This window comes from Chlamydotis macqueenii, chromosome 3 (assembly GCF_036417535.1).
Source record: "Chlamydotis macqueenii isolate bChlMac1 chromosome 3, bChlMac1.mat, whole genome shotgun sequence".
In the NCBI taxonomy this organism is placed as follows: Eukaryota; Metazoa; Chordata; class Aves; order Otidiformes; family Otididae; genus Chlamydotis; species Chlamydotis macqueenii.
The window spans coordinates 105903785-105931048 of NC_141558.1; the positions used below are offsets into that span (position 1 = coordinate 105903785).

Sequence of the window (27264 nt, forward strand, 5' to 3'; positions counted from 1 at the left end):
CTTTATCTGCGTGCCATTATTCCTAAAAGCTTCACATGCAGTTTTCTCACAAATTGAAATGTCCAAGAGGTTTTAATGAAGTTTTAATTGTTAGCCTTAACCAGTATTGACTTAACCAGTATTGAAAATAGAGTACTGTAAGCTATTTTTGATGCTTTTTCTATGGTTCTGCTACTGTGGGCTGTATGGTGATCCACTTCCCTAAAACTGACCTGGAAAATAGAAAGTGCCCCATGGCGCATATGATTGACAATTATGGCCACAGATTCCTATGAGATCAGCAATGAATACAAACTGTTCAAGTGACTAAGCTTCAGAAAATAATTCAAAACACACGATCGCGCTTCTCTGTTCTGGTCATATTAGGTTATGTTGGTTGGGAGAGTGATTTAAAGTACTTCCACACAGACCAGGGAGTTGCCTAGAGCTGCCCATTGGGAAACTCTTTTTTTGGGAACGTGTGTGAAATACCACATTTCTCCAGAGCACAAGGGTTAGTCATGACCAAGTGCTGGCATCTTTAGCCTTGGTCTTCTCAGGATCTCCAGACAGGAGGAGAATATAAATTTGAGAGTGGAGTGTGGTACACTGGAAATACAGCCAACTTTTGCACAGTAACCTGGGAGTTAGAGCAGCTGCTCAGGAAATGGAAGTTCTAGATTCATATCCCCCTTCTAGTGTGAGGGATTTCAAACCCACGTATTGGACCCTGCAAAACGAGGCTTTACCGTGGGCAAGTATACATAGTATGCTTGTTAACAATGTTGAAATTATGCTGTTGTACTGGAGGGAACACTAAAATAATAGGCCTGATGCAAAGGCTTAAAAGCAAATTTGACTTTGTATGCTAGTAGTCAGCAGCGGATTGGAAAACTCCTAAAATTGCAATTAACTTGTTTTTCAGCATGCCGTTCTGTGTATGGTCTTGCTCCTACAGAAAGCAATGTAGACGACAGAGTTTACTGTGAGTTGAATATATTCTAGTTCTGTATAATGTCTGCTTTTCTCTTACAGTATACAGGAAACTGGAAAAAGAGAACTGGAGGACTTTACTGTTCTACATACACTGACTGGATGGATACCGGAAGTTATTCCTCTCCAGTAAGTTCTTCTATTAAACAATTTATCTATTAGTTGTTTAACATTTATTTCTATAAGGCATTATGAAGAATAAAGCTGAGCCCTAAAAGTCTTTCAGCATGAATTTTGGGAAGTGTACTTTTTTACTTCTGGCACTTCAGAAATGTGCCATCAAGGAATGTAACTTTATTGTATTTTTCTTTGTAGGTTATACAGTTGCTTGTAAAGCTATTTATCATGTTAAGCTGATACCTACTCTTTATAAAATTAATTTATTTTTTAACTAATATTAAACACTATGGTGAAAACAAGGTTAAAGAAATCTATGTTTCATCTAATATATAGACATAAAATATCTCCTAGTAATAATAATAACTTTATGTCTTAATGTACTATAGAAAGTATACATCATGAATTTTCAAGTAGTATGGTGTTTTCACCTTTTAAATTGGAACAGTTGATGCACTTTTATTTCCAAACAAAAAAAAAGTATATCCAGCCTATAATAACATTTTTCTTGTTTCCTGTGTATTTTAAGTCCGTTTTGTGGTTTTAAAGAGCATACATTCTAATTTTCCAGCTTGATATTCTTTTATGTTGTGAATAAATGACCGGGATACAGGCACTAGATTTTTAGATCTTTTTTTAAATTACATCTTTTTGCCTTTTGATGTTTGCGTTCTAACGAATACATAAATAGTTTTGGTTTATACGTAATTTATTTAGGTATAATTGTTCATTTATAACAGTATTTCAGTATTAAATAGGTTCAGTCAAAGGCTATTTTAGACCTTATTTCAGCAATTTTTGTATCCCAAGCTATGCTTGCAATTTAGTTTTGGTATGTTTGCGTCTTACAGTAGTATATAGCCCATGGACTTAGAAATCTAAGTAACTTAATTTTTGTTTCTTTATGTAGATAGTTTTACAATTGCAACAGTAAAATACAGTATTCATGACTCTGGCACTTACTACAAATATATTATATTCTGGAATAAGAAAATGTGAATACCACAGAGTCTTTGTAATAGAAGTATAAGACGGCTTTAGTTCCTTGTACAATCAACTATTTAATTTTTTTTTTAAAAAAAAAGGTTGCATGCCTTATTCTTAGCCCTGAATGATTGATTCAGTTTTAGATTATGTCTGGAATTACTAAATTTCTGTGGAGAACCAGTATAGCTGCAACTGTCATGTCATATCAAAAAGCTGTTGTAGCTGGCAGAATCAGTGGAAGAGGCATGAAACTACCTGTGCTGAAACAGTTAGGAAAACCTAGCTTGGAAGTACCTTTGAGTAGGTTTTTAACGTACAGAGACAGAATCAAGTTGTTATATGGTGTAGTTGCACAATGGTCCGCAAATTTAATTGTCACAACTTTTATCTACTGAAAAACTTTAGAAAGGATGCTTTATTTATGTGCTTCTCTAACCACCACCTCTTTCTTTATAGATCTGTCCATAATCTGTCTCTTAACAAACTGTCCGATACACAAATTACTGAAATAACCTAGTAACTCTTCTAAGAGTTGGGCTGTGAGTTGTAGTATAGTGTTGTCTAAATGAAAATCACACTTTCTTTTCTTATTGCGAATATAATTATCATTGACATGTACATGTGGTGTGGTTTGTTTGAAGGCCTGAATACCTGGACAAAGTCTGGGGCTTTTTGAAAGAGATTGTGCCAGAATTCAAGCTGCCAGATGAGAAAACTCCAGAACTTGCTATTCATCAGTCAGATGAGAAAACTCCAGAACTTGCTATTCATCAGTCAGATACAAAACCTAAAGAGATCGAAGACTCAGAGTTAAAAAATGAAGTTTTATCTGTGACTCAGCAGTCAGATTACCCTGAGAAAGCTGATAAAATTGGCACAGGTCTGTAATTTTTGGTAATCTTATCTTTGTAGGCCAAGCATAAATGAAGTTAACATAACCTCTGGGTTTGAATTTGTATGTCTTTATTAAACCACATGCAACTCTGGGTTTGTTGCTGTTTCACTGAACATGTTGCAATAGTATAAATTAAAAAAAAAGTTTTGTTTTAACTATGGATCTCATTAGAAGCAGTACTAGTCTCTTATTTTATGAAAACAGCTTCATTTTGTGGCAGAGATTTGTTAGCTCTGTTTCACAGCCATTTCTCTAAAGACTGGTTCCTTGCCAAGGGATAACAATTACAGAGGTTACTGTTTCCCCAAAGGCAACACTACTCTGACCATCAATAAATTATACATATCATAATGGATGTTACAAAGTGTTATTACCTACAGAGGGTTCTGACAAATACGTTCTGATATCTACCTACATTTTTATTTATAGCAATTTTTCTGTTTATGGTACTAGGTATAGGTATTAACTTTCTTCAAGAACTGCTAATGCTACTTAAATGAAAAAACTTAGCTTTAGAAGCTTATTTGTTCCAGTACATTATTCTTCAATGTTTATATTTGAGACTGAGTTTTCTTAGTTGCTGTTTTTAACTTGAAGGCATGAATGCAACTTCACAACACTTCTAATGTCTTTGGAAGGAAAAAAATAATACACAAAAATTTCTATTTCTCCTTAGATTTGAAAAAAACTCCCTCCCTTCCCCACTTTGATTCTCAAATACTAAATCCTAATGTCAGAAGAGATTTGGCTGAGGGGGTATTGCATGTGCACAGGGATGCAGCCACTTGGAACAGCACTGTCATTCATCCAACAGAGTGCTCTAATGTATTCTGAAAAAAACTTTGTAAATTCAATCCCGCCTAAGACTTAGAAATTCTATTGCTAATTGAAACAGCTAAGAATCAGGGAAGCATTACAACTCTGTAATCGCCAACTCTGAGGCTACAAGCTCATTTCAGATCCTCTATTAATGTTTGGGATTTTTTTTTTATTAGAAATTTATTTTCCTGTAGTTCAAATTTTAAGGCTTGAAAGAAGATTCAGACTGTAGGAGACTTTTTATTCTTCCATGTCCATTGAGAACCTCATCTATGTTAGATATTTTTTTCTTTTTTTTTTTTTTTTTTTACATATTTGAAATATTTGACACAGTGCCAGGAAGTCAGTAATTCCAAACATTATAGTAGGACATGAGAATTGTGTAGAACTGGAAGGTGAGACCAAAGCCTTACTGGCCTCTTCTCAGTAAATCTGCATTTACAGCTTAATAATTATTTCTTCTTTTTTTTACTTTAAAAAAAAGATTAATGACATTTGTTCTTTGTTGTATCTCAAATCTTCTGACTTGGAATAGTTTGTGGTTGATTTTTCTTAAATTTATCTGAAATGTCATTAAAGCATTTACACAGTATGACACTTTATGACTGAAAGATTGTAACTGAAAAATAAAAAGTATTTAATCATTACTCTTAATAGAAAAAGCAGAGCAGAGAGAAACTGGAAAGAAGAAAAGCAGAGAAGGACAAAAAGAAAAAAACAAGTTAGTACCTCAGTCTTCACAAATTTTGGCAGAAGCCCAGTTTTCTTCTGAGGCTTTAACTGAAAGTAAGTCCTATTCTTTAGAAGCTAAAAATATGAACAGGAGATATACTAAAAGCAAAGGGCTTTGCTTTTATTTGTTTTTGAAATTAATTGGGGGGAGGTTAGATATAATTTGTTTTCAATTGCAGTTCTTTACAGGCTGCATTACAGACTGAAGTCATTCTAACCTATCGAAATTCTGTCAATTATATTAAGAATAGTACTGCAGTAATTTGTGTTTTATGTCAAAAAGTGAAGTAAATCCATGCAGAACATTTGGAAATTGCTGGCCAGTCACATAGGACCAATATTTGTTCTAATGATAAACTATCTTTTTGTATTAAAAAAAAAAAAAAAAAAGAAGGCAGGTTCCTTTCTAATAACTTATTTTTTCAGTATCTACATTATTTAGTAAATTGGGAGATTGGAAAGGCAGGAATGCTTCTTTGTTGGAGGGCAGAGGGGCAGGGTGGCCAGAAATATTAATTAGAATTCACTCTGTGATTTAATTGTTTAATAAATTTGTTTCGTTTAGCTTGGAAATATATTTTGATGAATTAATTTTTTTAATTGATACATTAATGATAACATAAAAATTAAGTAAATTCTTGCTTTGTGCAGTTAAGTTTATTTTTTTAAAAAGAACAAAATACACTTTAAACAAACCACAAATAAATATTAGCAGTCAACTAATCACTCAATAAGAAATGTCATGCTTACTGGTATAAAATATAGAAAATCTTAATGTATATTAAGTTGATTTGCTTTTGTTGTTATATTTGCATACATGTAGCATTTCCATACAGCTAGCAGAAGGAAACCTTTATTAACTGGAATATTATGTAGTTGTAAATCAATAGGTAAGAATAGGTAGAGCATCATTCTTTGGGGATTAACTACAAAGTTAAAATGTATAAGAAGAATGAAACTCACTACATAAATCCTTCCTCTTTATTTAAATCCTGATTAAAATCGGTGGTTTAAATGGTTTTAATTTATATCAAGCCAATATTGCTGTTTGTCATGAGCAAATATATTTGAATTCCTACCTTATATACTACTAAAGGAGTTAAAACAGCAGTAAATTTTAAAATGTATTGCAGGAATGTAGTTTGCTTTAGTGGTAGCAGTTGTGGAATAGTAAATGAGTTATTTCACACAAATATAAGTAAAGTGAATAGTACTCAAGCGTGTCATGGGGAAAAGAAAGAAAAAGCAAAGCAGAAGGATCCAACTGATGAATTCTAGAAATTGTGCGAAATGAGTGGAAGAGCACTAAAAATCATCAGATGGTGTTTCCGTATGATGTTTTGATCTTTGTTCTGCCATTTAAAGCACAGTTTATGCCGTTTTCTGAAATACAGTGGCCTGTAATGAGGTTATTTAGAAAGATTATTAGTTCAGGGCTCAAATATGATGGTCAGAGAACTCTGTTATCCTAAGTCTGAACCAGAAAATAGTTCTGAAAAAGAGTAAGAGGTAGATATCTCACTAATAAACTTCATTAAAATTTGAATTGAAGTAAATATGGAGGTTGTGAAGTCAGAGGCTGTAAGATATAGAGCAAATTTCAGATTATTAGACTGCAAGGGAAAAAAAAAGAGAACTGCAATTTGAAATAATATTAAATTAAAATGCTTTTTTATTGTGAGATTGTAGCCACAAGAGAGAGAGCCTGCAGATTGAGACAGATGATCTGCAGAGAGTGGCCTGGGACAGTAGAACCATTTTTGGGCATAAAGTAACATCTGAAACTAGGGCTGGATTCAAAGTCAGGCTCCAGAGGCAGTAGTTGTAAAAAGTTTCTGAATTGTTCTTGGGAATTTTGTAACAGTGACTTTACTTAATGCAGCAGCTTTTTTTTCTTTTTTTTCTTTTTTTTTTCTTTCTTTTTTTTTTTTTTTTTAATATAAGTGGCTTGAAAAGTATTTCATTTCCAGCATCATGAAAGTGTATATTTCCCTGCTGCAAGTTTTCACTCTACGTATTGAGTCCAAGGATTTTAAGGGAATTGTTCTTTTTTCTCTGATAAATGTGAATTATTTCTAAAGAGGTATTTAACTACTTTTGATATCATTTATATTTTACTTCTAAAATGGCAAAACCTTTTGTATTCATTGTGTTGTATATTCATTACCTTATTTAGTTTCATTGACATACCAGTTACTTCTAAGTATTCAGAAACCTCTTACAGGCTTTTGATTTTGTGTGCGTTATAATGTTGTGGTGGGTTGATGCTGTCTGGCAGCTAATCCCCACCCAGTCACTCGCTCACCCCCCACTAGTAGGATGGGGAAGAGATTTAGAAAGACTGACCCTCTTGCCCACCCTCAGCCTACTTGCTGGGGCAGCAGAGTGAGAAACAGAAGGATTTGATGCTCTGTGAGCTCTGCTCAGCAATAGCTGACAGATTGGTGTGTTATCAACACTGTTTTGGTCACATATCTAGAACAGCACCATATGAGCTGCTCTAAAGAAAGTTGGCCCCATCCTAGCAAGTCCCAATACAAATGTATAAATACAGTTCTGAATCATTTGTGCACTCAGACCAATGCCTGCTGCACCCCCCAAATAAAATGTGAGTTGCAGGATCCTTGAGGCATTTAACCTGTTTCTCTATTTATCGTATTGCATGGATCCAGCAGAATAACAAGCCCTTCACCTGGTCAGCCAGGGCTCTTCCTGAGAGCAACCAGCTCTTTGGTCCAGTGGCTTATCAGCCAGACAGTTTTCAGGAAGCTTTTTGTAGACAATTCATATTTTCCTACAGGTCCATTTTAGCACAAAATCTACCCTTTTCCACTCAAGTGGAGCAGACTAACCACTCCACTTCCCATTTCTATTTCTAGACTAATGATTTTCGTAATAATTTCTGAACCACTGGAAAGGGAATACTATTCCACTGGAGAGGACGCTAGCCAGGAAGTTGGGAGTTTGTTCTACAAAGCAGCCATTTATTTTTAAGTCTCATTGTGCCTTGATACCAGTTTTGTAATTAGACGTAATAGTGTTTTCTATGTCACTTTCTATGTCATAGAAATGTTGGGAGATTATTATGGTGTTTAAAAATTTGTACAAGTAGATCTGTAATGTTAACTGTCAGAGTCAGTGAGATACGTAACACATAACTATAAAGTTCTTTTCATTTTCCTTTTGCCTATTCAAAAGAATTTTCATTTATAAGTAGGGACCAGATCCTAATATTTTGTTCTGATTTTTCAAGTGCATGTTAGCATTCTGCAATATTTCTGTCAATTCTGAAAAGCACATAAGTAATTTTTCTGAAGGCTAAAAAAAAATACCCTTCAATAGTCAAAGCTAATCTATGCCTAACACAACAAAAGAGGTTAAAATATAAGCTGCACACTTGGTAGGGACGATGTTGAAAGCCAACTGAAGTGTTTTGGAATGCTAAAACTCAGCATCAGCTCTTGTTTGATAAATAAATATTGAAGAGAAACCTTAAGATATAGTGAGAAAATTCTTTGTTCCTCTTCCAAACCTATGATTTTTTTTTTTTTAAATAAAAATTAAGAACTAGTAAAAACAACGATTTTCATTTTGGCCTTATTTAAAGTGGGTGTGTGGGGGTGTGTGTGTGTGTATATATATATATATATATATATATATACACTACATGGATCTATTCAAATGATACTTTCCCTTTTCTCAGGAACTGAAACATTTATTCAGATTGTGTAGTACTCACTCTCTGTGATTGAATTTGCTACAAATGTGAAATATAAGCCGCTACAAGGATTCAGATATCTTTTACGAAGCACCACAGAATTCTTAAATCCATACTGATGGTTATAAATAATGGGCCTTGCTGAGTCTCTTTTGTTGTACCGTATGTTATAACATTTTTCATCTATTAATACAATTTTATCAAGGCTATCAGTTTTAACTATTTTCACTAGATGCTGAATTCACGCTAATCAACAGTACACTTGGTAGCAAATAATTTGCAAACATCCTCCTCGTTTTTTGTACAGTGAAAAATGATCAAATAACATGATTTTTAAAAGGTACTCACATAATATACAAAGTCTTTCCACTATGGTAATAGGATTATTAAAGTGAATATGGTTTGCCTGGTTAATCATTTACATGCTCTAATAATTTGCTTGTTGCTGTTTCTTGGCTGCTCTGCAGACATTTTATTTCAAAACTCATCTGGACTGAGTATGACAGCTTTACATTCCACCTGGTATTTGATTAAATACTTTTATTTGAGAAATACTTCTCACATGCAGTGAGATCGGTGTGCCTTGTGGCATGTGCTGTTCTGTAATGTGTAGTAGTACATTGTAGCTACTACTGCTGTGTTTGTAACGGATCAGATATGTCAGTAGGGACTGAGATCAAACCTAGATTACAGCCTTGCTTTTGAATAAGTTGAAGCCCATAGCTAACACAAGAGCTGAGGTTAGCAGAGGATCAGAAGCATGCAGTGAGAAATATTAAGAATCCACTGTAAAGTAACTCTGGCTTACCCTCAGCTTATATTTAGTTGAGTAATTGAATTTGTGGAAGACTAAATAAGATGCAGAGATACCTTACTGCTTTAAGAAAAAAACATTGCATACCTTCTAAATAAATGGATTTTAAGTCTGATGCCACTTGCCTATCCTTCCTTTTCCTTTATTTTCTTTTTTCTTTTTCTTTTCCTTTTTTTCTCTGTATGCATACAGCATTGTTTTATTCCATTTCACAGAAAATACCTATTCTTAGAGTTACTTCCAGTTGAATACTTAGTAAACATAGAAAGAAAATATTCTGTATTTGAGGTGGAGCTGAAGGCAATGGAGACAAAACATTCTGATGAAAAACAGGTGTCAGAACCTGTGTATTGAAATCCTGTCTTCACACGCTTTCTTAGATGACTAGTGAAACAGATAAATACATGTCCTTCTTTTTGAGCTGACTTTTAGGTCAAACCACAGACCTGTATTTCTAATACTATATTTTTTAAACTCTTGATTGCCCTTCAGCATGAGTGAACTGGCTGTCAGCCAGACAGCCTTGATTTCTCTTCCTCATTCAGGAATCAACAATGGCTTCTTTCACAAATATAGGTATGAGCTGATTGCGTGGTTGCCTAGTGCAACAGATATCTAGAGATAACAAAGTGAACATGTCCCTGCTTTTATGCCTTGCCTATGGCAGAGTTACAGGAAAACAAGCTTCCATAAGGTGTGTAAGACAAGAGCTATGGGGTCACCACCTCACACTTTCTGAACCATCCATCATTACCTCCAGTTTTTCATCTCCTTGATAGAAGTAAGAGCACTAACCTACGTTTAGGAGCACTCTGTTTCTCAAGATACTTATCTCATTCTTTATATCCCTTGGCAGGAGTGACCACAGCTCTGGCTTTTGGTCCTTTTACTGGCAAGATCAAATTTTGCTTTCACTAGTGAGAAGCATTTAGCTAGTACTGACCAATCAGTAGGGATTTACTTCATTTACCCAGTTGATATGTGTTGTGTTCTTCATGCTAGTATCTCGTATTCTTAAAATTTGAAGAAAAGAACAATGACAAGAGCTGTAGCATATCTTTGTTGTAGTTTCTGTTATTCATTTGTGTAGAAGAAGCAAAATATGTGTAAGTTATTGATGGTCTAAATAGGCAAGGATTAAAACAATGTGTTTATTCCATCCATAGCTTCTCTTTTGAGTATTTTACAATGAGCTCCTGCTTGAATGAAATAAGAGTCAGACAAATAAAATAATAATAAAAATAAGACAGAAAAAGCAGAATATTTTAGAGTGAGGTACAACAACATTTATTTACTGTTTACCCTGTTTTAAAGCATGTTAATTTTTTTCTCTGTAGAGTCTTATGTGCCAACCCAGCCAGAAATGGCTGTGTATGCTGGCTGTATACCACTACATTTGTTTGAAGAGGATATTTTTTCATTAGGACAGATGGTAAGATTCTACGCTTTCAGGACAAGAAAGCATTACATATTTTATTATCCGGGTGTTTAATTTTGTAGCAACTATGTTGTAACAAAAATAATAAAATTAGTATAGTGAAACAGTCACCAGTTGATGACTATCAGTTAAAACTGTATTTTGATCGTGCATTTTCCTGCCACAGCCCTGCTCATTTTTGGAGCTTTACTCCACTATTCTCTGGATCCCAGCAGCTGAAGTCTCCTGGGAGAGGCTAGATGTGGACTAGAAAATGCATCATGATGAGATACTTCTGAATAGAAAGATTAATTATTTTAAGGGCTACTTGAAAAACATGAATATCACATTTTTTTCAGACCACAATTAATAACTTCTCTGATATACATTTTCCAATACGTTGTTCTGTAAGAAATAGCATATTTATATCCATTTCTATGATGAGTGTTATAACTGGTGACAGCAGCTAGAGAGAGTGTAGCACTTCATGCAACAAGGGTAAAAACAATGCTTAAATTTCCAGTTAGTCATTCGCAGTCTACAGAAAGCTATTTATAATGCCAGAGCAGGCTTTCTTGAGCTGATTATTAATTAGATTTATTTTTTGTACATTTAAGTAATATGTATCATAATTAGAACATTAAAATTTAAGCTGCCTTCTCAAAAAAAACTGATAGGCTTCATATAATGAAGAAACTTCCAGAAATATTTTGCAGGTGTTACGCTTTACTGCTTTTTATTGTTGCACTATTTTCTGTTCCAAAATTTTGCAGTGTATTTTGTGCTATTTTAAAGACTAACTTGCTCTCTGTGTTTTTATTATAATTTGTTTTAATTTAACATTTCAGACAATACTATGTCTTTGCTAATACCAAGTAAAACTAGTCATCAAAAAGCTAACTGGAAATGGTGACATAGGGTTATGTTTTTCTTGCCACCTAAGGTCTTGAATGTCAAACTTGGCTTCAGTCTGTTAGGGTACAGGCATTACTGAAAAAGAGGCAGACCAAATAGGATGAGACAGATTAATCTATATGTCTAAAATAGTATTTTAGTAAAGACTGATAGAAATATGGAAGTTGACAGAAATTAAATATGGAAGTGTAGGGGATTTCTTGTGGGCCTTAGTTAAAAAAGCCCATTTTCATGCTTTCTTTGAGGGCTGAGACATACTACACTGATAGAAATTAAAGTTTGGAAGAGTGGATCCCTTGTTTGGGATAAGAGTTGCTCCCTAAATTTGGAGGAAATCTTGACTTGGTATTTGTGTCAGAATTTCCCTCTAGAATTTTTGCAACTGTGCTTTCTAGTGTGTATGTCCTTGGATTGATGTGGTTTGAATTTAATTGTCTTAAATTTGCTCAAATAAAATAAAAAAAAATAATCAATAGTTGAGTTATTCAAGTGTATCTCCTACTCAGCAGTTGACAAGTTCTCCTTTATGGCACCTAACTGGTTGTCTTCAAAATCCTTTCTAATCTCAGATGTTTTAACTTGCACTTTGAAGTTGTTTGAATGTGTGTCTACCCAGTCACCACTCCTGTAATACTGATTTATAAATTCAGAGGTGAATGAGGCTGATGTATTACTTGTGTACCTTAATGTATTTAATTTGATCCTCTCCCTTCAAGTAACTCTGACAGCCACCACTACATTCTTCTTTGCAGAGTTTGTAATTACAGAACCTTTGACAACGAGCAGGAGCAATCAGAGACTTGCTGATGAGCATGTTAAAGAAATAAGTTACGGATGACTTATTTAGCAAGTAAAGAAAGGTGTATTGTTAAAATAAAAAAAAAAATATATATACAAATCTTGTAACAGAACTTTCAGTAGTGACAAATGTTCAGTTCTGGACCATTATTATTTTAATGGGAAGAGCACCACTCAATGTCCACATTTAAAATTACTCTTAAATCTATTGCTAAGGGCTTTGCTATATGGGTCAACTGTAGTGCCTTTAATTAGTCAGGAGATAAAAAGCTTAACTTTAATGATGTATTAGTTCAAAGTGATATTACATTATTGAGATTTCACAAATTATCTAAAAGACCAGTTGCTTTTAGAATTCTGCCACTTTATAAATTCAGCATGAAGTAAGGACTTTTTCACTGGGAAAAAGTATTTTTGAATATATTTGTTTAAAACAAAACATTGTCACTATTGTTTTTTTCCATCTTCATTCACTTCACTTGCATGTTTTCTGCAGCACCTAGAAGAATATGGTTATATAAATATGTTGAAGGAATTGATGAATTTCTTATGAAAAGCAAAATGTATGTAAACACTTCTAAGTATTCAATTATACTTTTTCTGCTGAATATCAAATCCTAATTAGAAAGTTTTTGTATAGCCTTGTCTGGTGAACTGTTTTTACTTCATTTGTTATCCAAGCCGTTACACGCTTTTGTGTGCATACTGTTCTTTTTTTTTAGAAAGAGATATGATGAGAAAGGAGATCTGACCCGTGAGTTTATCTTTCCATGTTTCATAGGCTGATTCTTCAGAGAAGCTGAGGCAGTACGGACTTTCTCACATATATAGCCATCCTCTCCTGGTCACTAGAACTAGATCCTGTCCTCTAGTAGCACCCCCAGAACCACCACCAGTTCCTCGTTGGAAGCTTTTCCGTCAGAAAAAGCAAACTATTGTGACATCTGAACCTCAAGGTTTGTCTACTCAAACTTCAAAAATAAATGTATAATTACATTTTAATTATTATAAAATTTTTCAAGACCATACTTACCATCTGTTGGCTTAATTTCAATGGAACTTCCCTAGGGATTACTTTTTCTGTCTCTTTTTTTTTTTTTTTTCCTAATTTTCTATTACTTCCCCTTAGCTCTCTTTTTTTCTTACGTGCTCTGAGAAGTGTCTTAATCTATAATAAAAAACACTCTATGCTGCTGGAGAAAATGAAGAGGGAGTGTTATCAAAGCAGCACAGAAGCTCTCAGATGGAGAGCCATGAAAACTTCTGAATACCTTTTAAACATTTAAAGTATGTGACTAATCCTGCTGCAAGAAGTCATAGTTTTAGAAGTAAACTTGTTCTAGGGTTTGTGTATACTGCATAATGGAGTTAAGTGCATAATGTAAGAGAGCTTATATATGAAAGTGTTACAGGGATGCTAGCAAAACACACTGGGATAAGAAACGAAGGAAATTAGCTGTCATAGTTCTTCTGATCTACCTTGGATAAACTTACATATAAGTTAAACACACTTTTAACACCTTGCAGGCTGAGGATCAGTGTTAAGCACTTTTTCCCATTATATGGTGCCTAAAGCCACCTCTCTTTTTTTCTCTTCCATTCGAGTATATGCAATGATACCAGGAGAATATAATTATTTAGGGATGAGGAATCCTCTATGGAAATTATTTGTCAAAACCATACTTTTATGATTCTTAATTTATTTTTAATATATATAAAACAAGTTGCTTTTTTCCAGAGCCTGTGATAAAGAAACCTGAAGAACATGTTGAGATTGCTAGCCTATTTTTTAATTACAAATTGAATCTTATCACAATACCCACAGACATGTAAGTATTCAATGCAGTTTCAGAACTAACATCCTATTGTTAGTCCATTTCACTGTAAAAGCGCAACATTGTTTTGATCTTGTTCTTCTAGTTCACTTAACAAGCAAAGAGTTATTTATATTTCTATCAGTTTTTACTTCTGCCTCCACTGAAGTCAGCAACAGAGCTTTCTTATACTACAGACAGAATAGGCCTTGCACAGGTTTCCTTGGTTATTGTGTGTTTTAGCTGCCTGGTAGCTATGGAGATTCATTTTGAGGGAAAAGACAAGAAATATTCTTACATAAAACACTTCCTCTCCATTTAAGTAGTGAACTTTTTTTTTTGTTGTTCTTGAATAGAGCTCATAGAAATATTTTCATGTCTGGTAGTATCATCTAGTTTTCCTCAGCTGACTTGGGTTTTGCTTTTTTGAGGGTTAAGAGGGCAACAGATCAGGTCTTTCAAGCATAGATATGTGTGTAGTGCCAAGCTAGTAATAATAAGGAATATATGCTTATAGAGATTTTATGTTGCCCTATGAAACTGTCAAAATAAAGGAGGTGCAAGTTATTTTCACAAAATTCTGTTAAGAACGGTACTTAGGAAGATTTTAATTTGAAAGTAAATATATGGATTTAAGCATTTGAGTTTTATTTTATTCTTTAGCCACTTTCCACAGTCTACCATCAAAAAAGGATTTAGTTCCATATCCCATCTCCCTTCTGTTACTGAAAATGATGAAAATGTAAGTGACAGTAATGTGGATGTGAATCAAACTGGGAGAGAGTCAAATGCAGAAGATCTTTCTCAGGTAATAATTTCCCTAATTTTTTTAAACTTAATCTAGTTTTATATTCCAAAAGATAGTGAAAGACAAAATAGAAAATATTTAATACTTAAATACAGGTTTTTAAAGACTTTTCAGTAAGCTTTTTTCCCCCCACTATTTAAGTAACTTACTTACCCTTTCCACTTATATTGATGTGTAGTGAGTGGGAAATATTTCCTAATCCTTTTTGGTTTAACCTTATTTTTTTTTATGATGTATTCCTCAGATTTTAAAAGTCTACCCTGGTTCTGGCCAGGATAGAGCTAATTTTCCCCAGAGCTGGGAGAGGAGCTGGTGGCACCTGTGACTGGGGAGCACAGTTGGGATAGGTTACCAACTAGCCAACAGCTGGAACAGTTTACCCAAATTGACCAAAGGGCTGTTATACTCCATGTGACACCATGCTCAGTGTGTCAGTGAGGAGGTGGCTGAGGGGAGGCTCCTGCTACTCAGGAGGAAGCTGGGCATCAGGATCTGCTGTGAGCTACTGCACTGTGGATTATGTGCTTCAGTATTTGCTGTTATTGGGGTATTTTTATTTGTTTGTTTTCCATCTCTGTTTTTTTTTTCTTCTGTTGTTCTCGTAAATATTTTTAATCTCAACCCATAAGTTTTGCCTTCTTTTCTTTACCAATTCATCTCCCTGTCCCACTGGAGGGGGAAGGGAGTGAGTGAGAGACTGCGTAGCTTGGTCCTGAGCAGGGCTAAACTACAACAAAGTCCTATTGCTAACACTACAAAATCCTTTGGTTTTGATCTTAAAAATTGATTTGATGGGAGTATCTTAAGAAGATAGTCAGAGACCCTTATAAAAAATGTTACGTCATGGATTAATGTTACAGTTAGTGTATTTTAGCTACAGTGAAGAATGTACCTGACTACTTGAAAAATGTAAACTTTATAAACACATACCTTAAAATGACATCCTTATTCAGTTCTTCATTGAAAGGCTTCAGTCTAGATCTAGAAGAAGAGTTAAGGCTTCAATGTTGAGTTTGCCCACTCTTAAGTTCAGAAGCTTTGTTTTCTAAGGGAATCCTCAGCTGTGAATTAGACCCTCAGGCTTCCTAAGTGACACTGTGAGAGTGATGTTCCTTGAAACAGGATCACTAGATACAGCACACTAACCACAGGTTGCCCAAGCTAGCCAAGGAAATGCTAGTTACTCGGTAGAAGTCTCCACTGTACTTTCCCAAGATAGATAAGATGGATCTTACCCAAGTTCAGTAAAACACTACTAGGATGACTTTGGGCAGTTGTTACTACTGTGGGGTTTTTTTTCTTGTTTCTTTTTTTTTGTTTTGTTTTCTTAATGACATGTATATGTGCTACCAAAGTCTACTTTTAGATAAACCTTTAACAAAATGCTCCTTGTAATATTTAAATCTTGCATGTAGAACAGAAAAAGTATACTTTTGAAGACTTTCTGGGCACTACACTATTTCATGCAACATATTTTGTATAGGGAAATAATTCACAACATAGAGAAGCAGAAACTTAAAAATTCAAACAAATAAATGGAGCTCTACTGAAGTTTATTTTATTTGCTCCACACCTTCAGAAGAACACAACTTGGCAGTGACAATATCTCTTCAATTTCATACTTACTGCAGCAAATGCTGCTCATAAGAGCATCTGATAGCATTTCTCTTTTTTGACTAAGAAAACTGATGGAAAAAGCCATCTAGGCAATATACAAATGCTTTAAATGTTTACATTCAAAACCTGGATCTGACTCCATAAACCAATTATACTTTGGGGAACATGTAGTCTCAACTTTTAAATGTTTACTACAGTTCTTCCCTCTACATTTATTTTCTATCCTAAGTAGAAAATGAGTTGTTCTTCCCTATGCGTTACATTCAATATGAGTGTAATATAGAAAATAATGTAGAAGGACCTATAAAATGTATTAATCCATAGTGCTGCATAAAGGAAAAACAGCAACAAAGTCCTTATCTGCACAATCCTGTAGTAAAGATTACTCAATTATTTTAAAATTTCTACTGTCCTTTTCTGGGACAAACTGATAAGTATACTTGAGGATAACATTTGTGGTATTTGGTTGATGTATAGTGACTGCCTGTAGGGTTACAAAATGTGTTTGATGACCAAAGACATATTGTTAAAGATAGTATTAGATATCTTCATTTTTGGAGGACCCATTTTTTTCCTCTTCAGAGAACACTGTAGTGTCATTTTTGTGTTTCAGATCTGAAACTCAGTTGTTTTAAACTGTTCTCTGTTGTGTATATAGAAAATGTACATGTGTGGATATAGTGATTGGGTATTTATTAGTTTAAAATATGGTAGTTCTGTAGTGAATGAGAATTTTTTGCAATAGAATATATATTTATCTATTCTGTATTTTGTATATCTTATAAACAATAGTTTAACTAGGACTTCATGACCTTTTAAAAGTCTTTAATAATTGCAACTTATGGAAATCATTACAAAAGCAGCAGAGTAAAAAGGATCTCTGTAAATAGCATCTTGCATATGTAATAATTATTGGTTACATGACTTCAGACCCTGTAGCTATACAAATATAGATTAAGTTAATTACAAATTAATACATGTTTATGTATTAGAAGCATAAAAGTAGTTTAGAAGGTCACTTTGATTTTCTCCCCTAGTCCAAAAGCATAAGAGCCACATGACTGTAGAAAGCTGATTCTGTCACGGTAGGACATGCAGTCAAAGAGAGGCAAGGGCAAGTGAGAAAATATGAGAGACATTCATAAAACTGGAATGGTTGGAAGAGGACATGGGTGTGACTTAGTCTGAGGCCAATCTGATTCAGACATGAAATGTAAGAAGTTATGAGCAGCTAATTAACTTATACTTGAACCTTACTTTTGCCTCAATTTAAATCTCGGCTGAAAAATACTGTCTATTAATAGCTGCAGTATGTAAGTAAGACTGCATTTATACAGATTGCAAAAGAAAATAATGTTTTTAACTTGCAGAACAATCTTCTTTATTTCACATACTAAATCTTTTAATCAACAAAATTATGTGGATACCTCTGGGAGATTCGTTATGGGAGAGCTTTCTTTCTATAGTTTTAAAACTTGAAATAACAATTCACATCTATGATTTTATTTTTTTTAAAAAAAATCAATTAGTGATTTTAAAAAGCAAACACTGAAAGAGAAACTTTGATATCCCCAACTCACTAAGTTATTGCTAATGTGTAGAATTTTGCTTGTAGTATACTGAGTGTGAATAAGTTTGTCTCCATTTTAAACTGTGATTGCTATTCAGGAGACGTCTGCTTTAAAACCTTTGATATAGATTTGGTAAATCTTTGGGACGCAGCAGTTTTATGATTTAAGCTGACTGAAATTCAGTCAGCTGCTGTGCCAGATGCTCAGCAAGTTTAAATTGGCGTATTTCAATTTACTCCAGTGTAAACTGTATGAAGTTACATCACTGAATATCTGATTCACAGTTCCTAAGGTCTGTTGTCACAGAAACAGAGACTAGTGATAAATGAAAGATAAAATTTTAGGAGCTGGATGTACCTTCTTTGAAGAATATCAGGTTGAAAGACGTGGCATTATCCCTCATGTCCCCGAAGTGCTCATGCCAAAGAAAAGAAATGGTTTCTTTTTTAAAACATTTTTTCCCCTGAATTTCTCATTCCGTCTGATTTTACAGTTCTGAAAGCTTTGTATATTAGCATTAGGGGAAAAAAAAATTAAAATATCTATTTTGGGTAGCTAAATTGATCTTGAATCACACTGTTATTTAGAAAATACCTCTTTGTGACTTTTTTTTTTTGTTTAAAAACTCAATAAAATAGGGCCCAGATCTTTAATGAAGTCTCACTTTTATTCTTCTTCAATAGGAAGGTAAGTAATTTATATGTGTAAGATGGATTGAAGTGCATGTGAAAGTAGGTTTTTGGCTTGTTTTGTTTGATTGGAAAAAATTATTTGTGAAATAATGTCTTCCTGAACTAGAAGGCTTTCAGAATTTGATTTTTCCTTTCATTTTTATTTCTTATCCATTTTGGTGCTCAGGAAAAAAAAGCAAAAAGCAAAACTGAAGTGTCTTGCAGTTTTCTGGAATGGTAATTTTGGCAAACTCTTTTGAGAAAAATATTATCCTTGAATAGTGTTTCCTTGTAGGTCTGCAATTCAAAAGACTACTTGAATATTCTTCATTATGATGAATTCTTTAATACAAGTTATTTCCAGTTCCATTAAGAAGACTACTCTTTGCCTTCTGTTTGAGGAAATGTTGAACAGTAACAAAGCAAGAAAATCTAATCTAAATATGTTTTACCATCAGAATTTGCAATGGCTACTGGATATTTTAATAGGCTGACCTGATTGCTATATTTAGAAATTTTAAGCAGAACACTGATTTCTTTTTGTGGCTTCCTCAGTGTCAAGCTCCCTGACAATGCTACTTTCTAGAACAGAAGGGTTAAAACTGCTACTCTCTTCCAGTGACATAAACACAAGACACTTGTTCTTTAATGTTCATGTTTACCTTATGTTTTTTACTTCAGTGCCATCCTTTTATATATTCAAGCTCAATCTTGCCTTCTGCTTTACAACTGAAATGAGTCTATTTGGTTTGCATGCACTGTTTTGTGCTTTTTTTCATGTTCCTCTTAAACATTTCAGACTGCTGTGTTAAAACAAACTTTTTCTTCTCCTCATTCTTATGACATATTTTATAAACCCAGTAAATTGGCATTGAGTCAACAGGAGGGCTAGGTAGAAAATAAAAAATCCTATTTTCTTTACAGATTTTATAGTTTTGAAAATAACTTCAATCTGCACAAAATGAAAATTCTCTGCTTATTTTTTCAGATAAAAAAGTACAGGAGACATGAGGCACATGAATTAGAAGAGGGTCTTGTGGTCTCAATTTAGACATTTGTGGTATTTCTGATGGGCCCACAAGTATCTACTTGCTTATACAGATTGGGACAGCTCCAACATTAGAGACTGAATAAAAGAGAAGCCAAGTTCGTAATCCAGTATTTTTAAGTCATTCCTATACCTCAGTCTGTGCAAAAATTTGCAGTTGTTTTTTCTTTTGTACCACTGCCTTTTTACAAAAGCCACCTCTATTACCTTATCCCACATCACAGCTAAAACTAGAACTGATATTCTAGTTAGTGAAAACAGTGACTCAGGAGTAGGCAAAAAAAAGAATGCATCCAAGTGACTATAGATGCAAAATTCTTTGATATAACTCTCAGGTCAACATCAAACCTAGAAATATTATACAGTTGGCTCTTAAGAAATATTTTGGTCATCTTTATCATTTTTGAGGTAGATTTGAAATGGATTTTTAATCTTAAAAATGATCTGTTTGAAGTTTTATTCCTTCATCTGCAATTGTATCCAGAGAGTTTATTTTTCATAGATTCATGGAATCATAGAATAGTTTGGGTTGGAAGGGACCTTCAAAGGTCATCTAGTCCAACCCACTTGCAAGGACCAGGGACATCTCCAACCAGATTAGGTTGCTCAGAGCCCCATGCAACCTGGCCATGAATGTTTCCAGGGATGGGGCATCCACCACCTCTCTAGGCAACCTGTTCCAGTGTTCTACTGTCCTCATGGTTAACATTTTTTCCTTATGTCCAGTCTGAATCTACCTCTTTCTGTTTTAAAACTATTACCCTTGGTCCTTTCTCAACAGGCCCTCCTGAGGAGTTTCTCCCCGTCTTTCCTGTAGGCCCCCTTGAGGTACTGGAAGGCTGCTTTAAGGTCTCCCTGGAGCCTTCTCTTCTGCCGGCTGAACAGCCCCAACTCTCTCAGCCTGTCCTCACAGGAGAGATGCTTCAGTCTTCTGATCATCTTTGTTGCCCCTCTCTGGCCTTCCTCCAACAGGTCCCTGTCCTTCTTATGTTGTGTGCTCCAGAGCTGGATGCAGTACTCCAGGTGAGGCCTCACTACAGCAGAGTAGAGGGGCAGAATCACCTCCCTCAGCCTGCTGGCCACGCTCCTCTTGATGCAGCCCAGGATGCAGTTGGCTTTCTGGGCTGCAAGGGTGCATTGTTGGCTCATGTTGAGCTTCTTGTCCACCAGCACTCCCAAGTCCTTCTCCTCAGGGCTGCTCTCAATCCATTCCCTGCCCAGACTGTATTTGTGGGTGGAAAAAGATTGATGAAGATGACTTGTGCCTGGAAGATGATTGATTTTTTGGAAGAAGATTGATGTTTTTCACAGAAAAAAAAAACAGTGTGCAAGTTGTCACCATGCATCATTTCTACAATAGAAATGGATACTGGTTTTATAAAAATATCAGATAGATGTGAAAACATATTTTATTCAAATCTACCAAATAATATCAACTTAGCTAATGTTAGGAGACTGAACAGTACAAATGAATCCTTGAAAATAACAAGATAGCTATAAATTTATGAATTACCATTACTTTTACAATTATATGTTAATGATTATAAAACAGGATGATAAATCAGATTTTTTAGTTATCCAGCTATTTTACTCACATTTTGCATTCAGATTTCTCATTGATTGCATGAAGAGCAATAAACAACTAAATTCTCCCTGAATCTAACTGTGTGCATCCTTGCATGTTTCACAGCTGGATCCCAGTCTTTTTTTCTTTATCAAATACTGTGGCAGCAGAGTTGACCTTTCAGAGAATGTGTGTTCATTAAGAAAGAAAAATTCCTTTAGTTTCTTTCTGTGCCAATGTCTTAGTCACTGTAGCTGAGGCGATAGCATAACAGAATGAGAACTTCCTTCACACTCCCTATTGTCTCAGTATCAGTGATGTTTAGGTAGATGGACACATCCCAAACCATTAGAGAAGCAGACAGCTTCTGACTGTATTATGTTTGTGCTCCAAAAAATGAGTAAATGAGCTGGCAGAAGACTCTACACAGCTGTGGTTAGATTGCTTTCACAGCTCAAAGTGGCTTAAGTAACCGTACTAAGCATCCGGATCTTCCAGAGTACATTTTCCTCCTTTACTGGAAATTCTATTGAAGCAGTTTTTGAGGATTTTCTATATCTCTCCAAGCTTTCCTGCTGCCAGCTGTTAATAACAAAAAAGTAGCTCTATAGTAAGCTGCCACATATCTGTACCAGAGTCATGGGTCGTGCATACTGCTCATGAACAGTAAGTCTGGCAGAAAGTGCCAGACTTGTGGTGCAAACATTGCAGTCTCCAAGGCTTGTAGAGTAGATCTGATACTTTTCATGCTTCAGACATGCATAAGATTTCTGAGAAGAAACTCGAGAAATTGTACAGTTAATATGTACCTGTTTGGTAAATCCTGTGACTCCTACAAGAAATTTGTCAATATTGGAATCTTGTGAGTTGTAGACTCCCACACAGAAATATGACAGCTCTATGTACATGTACTTCTAAAACTGCTGTTTAAAGGGGAGAGACAGTCCCTGTATTACTAGAGGTTTTTCAGACTCAAATGTTGAGGTATGACTGTCAATGTCAAGTGACAAGTGATCCCAGCTTGCCTTTTGTTTTGCACAGTTTTACGTACAGAAGTCTGAAAACAGGAGCTGAAGTACATGGGCAATTGCAAAATCCTGTTGTGTTCCTTTCAGCACATTTGCTCTAGAAAAGCAAGAAGTTAATCTGAAAAGGGATATGTAAGATGTAATATATTTCAACCACCAAATTGTTCGACCAATTGTTAACAATTTCAAAAATGTATGTATTTTTCTCCTAATTGCTGTTTATATTAGATCTGTCCCCAACTTTGACACCTAAGCACTCTTTAAAACACCCACGACAGATTTGGAATAGAATTTAGGATTTGTGCGGTGCAAAAATGGAACTTTCAAATTATCTCAATAAAAAAATACTGCAGTTAAATTATAAGTATTAAATTATTTGGTACTTCGTGTTTCGGGACAGAGACTTTTAAATCTGTAGTTTATTCTCTCAACCTTTTGTTAGTTCAGAGAAGATCAAGCACCTATAATTTTGACAGAGGTGAGATTCCTGAGCCTATTCTGTGCCTGTGGAGGTGCTGCAAAATGCTGCAGGAAGACTTTCACTGCATCTAGGAATTAAAGTAGAAGCCATAAGGCTCTTCCATAAGGAAGAGTTCATAGGTCCCTTCATCTTGTGTATTCAGGGTAGTCTGTAAGTGGAGGGTTGAGGCAAACCTTGAGTTACAGCACAATGACCTTGTGCAAGCTTTGGGTACTGTTGTTACCAGCCATCCAGTGTAACTTACTCAGACTTTCTAAATTATGTCAATCTGCCCCTTAAAAAATGATTCTAGATTGTATTGAGAAAGCATAAAAGCAGCTCCAAGTCAGTGTAGCTCCCACAACTCCTCTTCGAAATGCAGAACAGAGGATCCCTCTATGTGTTCAGATGTTGGCCAGCTCAATGCTATCAGTTTCAGCATTAGCACCTTTGATTTCAACTTTAAATGTAAGTGGATATTGCGTTCATATTAGTTTAGCAGCTATAGCTTGCTGGTAGATGCCACATCCCTGGAACCATTCAAAGCCAGGTTGGACGGGGCTCTGAGCAACCTGATCTGGTTGGAGGTGTTGCTGCTCCTTGGAGGGGGGTTGGACTGGATAACCTTTAGAGGTGCCTTCTGACCCAAACTACTCTATGATTCCATGAATCTATGAAAAATAGATTAAAATTCATTTCTCTATCTGAGGAAGGACTGTCCCAAACCCAAGTGTTTTCTTTAAGAAAATAATGCAAAATTGTAATCACCACTGTTAATTTGTATGGGTTTTTTTTCACCATATAGGAGACCACCCTCTTTTGGCAGCAAAATGCAGAGAGAGACAGTAAAGGTAAGTGTGTTTGAAGTCTATATTTAGATTTCTGCCATTCCCATATTGTTTGGCCTCAATATTAATCCTCATGTACACATATCAACAGTCTTACATATTTATAAGTGTTGGTTTTATTGGAAAAGATTTCTAAGAACTAGTAATAGCATGTATAATTACATAGAGTAAAATCTTCAGATTGGTGTTAAAAAATCTCTAATTTACATGAATATTTTGAAAACATAACACTTCTCATAAGTTACTCTCTAGCAACATATACCGTATTTTGTACACATAACTCTTTTTCTAATAACTGAATTATACTTCCTTTTTCCCCTGAAAGAAAAGGCAAAAAAAAAAAAAAAGGACAACTTCAATTTTAATAAATGTTACTTTTTAAATCTGTTTGAAATTAGTATTTTAAGAGTACTCAGACTGAATATTTTTTTTCAAAATGAGTACTTGTTTCTTTAAGTGAATGTTTTAAGAGTTTACTCAGGAGAATTTAGTAGGAGTGTTCTTTTTAAAAGAAGTGACCAGATTTACTTGGTGGACAATGAACCTCTCCTAAAACTGACTGCTAGGAAATGCTTTTCCTTTTACCAGATTTCTGAAAGTAAATCTTAGAGCAGAAAAACATGTGAAACATGAATAGGATTCATGCTTTATTTACACTGTGAATCGTATATGCGATAGTAGTCTTGGTTTTGATTTTCAACTCTTCAGTCCACGTAGAAGCCTGTGCAATGCATCCATGCTTTTTAAGCATTTTTGAAGGTTGATTCTCATGGGGGGAAAAAACTTTTTTTTTATTCTCTGTAAAAAAATCTATGATCCCCTCTTCCAATAATTGAGAAATAAATAAATAAATATCCTCTCACTTATAGCATGTGCGCAACTTCCTAACTTCTACAGTGATGAAACCCAGTAATTTTACCTAAAATGTTTAGGTATTTTCAGTTTTTAACTTATCTTTATTCTGGAAAAATGTGCAACTGATCAGCCGTCTCTAATAACCCCCAAATAGGGTGATACAAGATAAGGTTACAGAGAGCAGGGGGCAGAGGAGGAACAACCAGAACCCAAAAACTTGGGTCATACTAAAAGTATAATGAAGGGTGAGAATACAGTTACAATTTTAAAATATCTTGAAGCAATTGTAGACCATACTTCTCCAAAACCTATACTAGCAAATAGTTTGTAAACAAATTTGTTAAGCATATTTTCAGTATAGGCAAAGGATATCATTTTGGGGTTATACTTTTAAGAACTGATGATTTCAAGTACTATAGTGCTTGAATGTCTTTCCTCATGAATTGTTATTTTTATCAATATCATCCCAGTAAAAAAATAACCAAACCAGAAGCATCTCACTGTATCAAAATGCTATAAGTTAATCAGCTGCAAATATGTCCTTCAGTAATTTTCTCACAGCCAATGCCAAAACCTAATAGAAATATAAAAGTTAGCAGTAGATGATTCTTTAAGCTTAGAATCATAGAATCATAGAATGGTTAGGGTTGGAAGGGACCTTCAAAGGTCATCTAGTCCAACCCCCCTGCAAGGAGCAGGGACATCCCCGACTAAATCAGATTGCTCAGAGCCTCATCCAACCTGGCCTTGAATGTTTCCAGGGATGGGGCTTCCACCACCTCTCTGGGCAACCTGTGCCAGTGTTCTACAACCCTCGTTATAAAAAATCTTTTTCCTAACATCCAATCTAAATCTACCTCCCTCTATTTTAAAACCATTACCCCTAGTCCTGTTGCAACAGGCCCTACTGAACAGTCTCTCCCCATTCTCTTACCATGAATATGTTGGCATCTTAGAGTATTTTTGTAACTATCAGTATTAATTGATTCTGAAGTTAGTGTATCTCGATAGCCAGACTGCCATCCTTTCTGCTTGCTCAAAAGTCTGCTGAAGAAATATCCCTTGAAGAAAAGCACAACCATGGAAAAGGACGAAGTGGACATGTTTCCATCCTCTGACCTATAATGCTAACAATTCACATTACTAGTGTTATAAATCCTTTTTACTCAGGTTCTCTTCACAATCTCTAGGACATCTCAACCCATAGGTTGTAATTTCTCTGTGCAAAATCCAATTATTCCAACTTTATGTATAAAATACTACTAATCACTACAGGATTCAAAGACTGGAGCTGTACGCTTCTGTTAGGTGGTACAGGTATGCTTATTTTTCTTTAAATAATATAATTCCTTTTAATGTCTTAAGTAATTATTAACTAAACCCATCTTCAAAAAAAAAATTTGAAAGTATTTAAAAAATCATTGGGAAAGGACACTTATCTGGGTTTAATGCTTTGCATTGTGTCATGCACTGTAGGTTACGAGGGTTACTTCATATTACTGTTACTTCCAAAAAAGTCATTATGAGTCTTTCAACTCTACAGAACATCTGAGAGCATGAATCATGAACAGAAACAGAGAGAAACAGAGAAATCTTTTAAAAAATGTTTTATTTATGAGTGTGGGGGTTTTAATACACTTTTTGACATAGCTAAAAATTGCCCAAATTTTGCTAAGTATGTGAATGACAATTCACTAACTTTATTTCTGCAGAGTTTGGTTACAAGTCATTAGACATGAATAGCCAAATGTCAGGAAAGTTCTTTCTGTTCACTTGAAGTGAATTTGAAACACTTTCCTATTGAGAGCAGTGATATTTTACAAGTCAGCTTGTACATATAAGCAAATCCTTTCCTGGATACATAATTACTTTTCAATATTTCAACCTTTATGTTTAGGAATCTCTGACCTTTTATGTTTGTTTAAGTAAAAAAAAACTTGTTTAAAATATTCTCATTAAACTACTTAGGCTGCTAAACTCCATTGAAATTTTGCGCAATTGAGGTTCACCAAACGCAATGAAATTTTTTTGGGGAAGTATTGCATCTCTAGTGATGCAATAGTATTTGCATCACTGTTTCTCTAGAGTGACGTCAAAGTAGGAAATCATAGCTTTGCAAATCTACCACAACAAAAAAAAAATTGTCCTAAAAACATATAATTACACTTAATTGTAATTTTTGCTGTAAAATGAAAATTCATACATTTATGCTTATTCTGTCTGTATTTTTGCAATAAAGCAGTTATATCCTTTAGATGAAGTGTTTTTCTATGATTTCCCATTGCTTTTGGTGCAGATACTGGATCTGATTGAATCTGTTTGTAGTATCACACTGTTCTCATGATTATCTGTTATATCACAGAAATCTTGCTGTTACAGTAGTTGTCCAGAGATATAATGAAACTAAAATACAGACTGAAAATTTAAAAAAAAAAAAAAACAAACCAGAAAGTGAAATTTCAAATAAGCATACTGGAATTAAGTATGACATTACTGTATAGTGCATACAGGATATGTGGAAGCAGTACAGAGTAAGGTAGAAAATGTCTTCGATCACATGAACAATCTTTATATTTTCCATAAAACTAGCTAGAATTTTACATTCTGTTGAAGTGGACCTGAAGTTGATAGGTTTGTTGCATTCAGCTTTGCAGAATTATGTAGCATTTTTTGCATAATGAAATTGCAATTTGGTTTAAGGCAGATCATGTATGATACTTCTGTTTCTTTGTGTGATTTTTCATCAAATAATCCCCTCCTTCTCCCTCCCAAAAAAACTCCAAACCCTAAAATAGT

General features: G+C 34.6%; 1 protein-coding gene across 1 annotated transcript in view; it reads left to right on the forward strand.

The window, feature by feature from the left end:
• Positions 1-27264, forward strand: part of ADGB (androglobin) — a 125186-nt gene that overhangs the window by 39923 nt on the left and 57999 nt on the right. The window contains exons 9-16 of the mRNA XM_086744625.1: positions 1015-1101; positions 2718-2956; positions 4448-4576; positions 10392-10486; positions 12966-13140; positions 13923-14013; positions 14662-14806; positions 23571-23616. Coding sequence (XP_086600751.1) covers positions 1015-1101; positions 2718-2956; positions 4448-4576; positions 10392-10486; positions 12966-13140; positions 13923-14013; positions 14662-14806; positions 23571-23616 — 1007 coding nt within the window. The remainder of the gene's footprint in view (positions 1-1014; positions 1102-2717; positions 2957-4447; positions 4577-10391; positions 10487-12965; positions 13141-13922; positions 14014-14661; positions 14807-23570; positions 23617-27264) is intronic.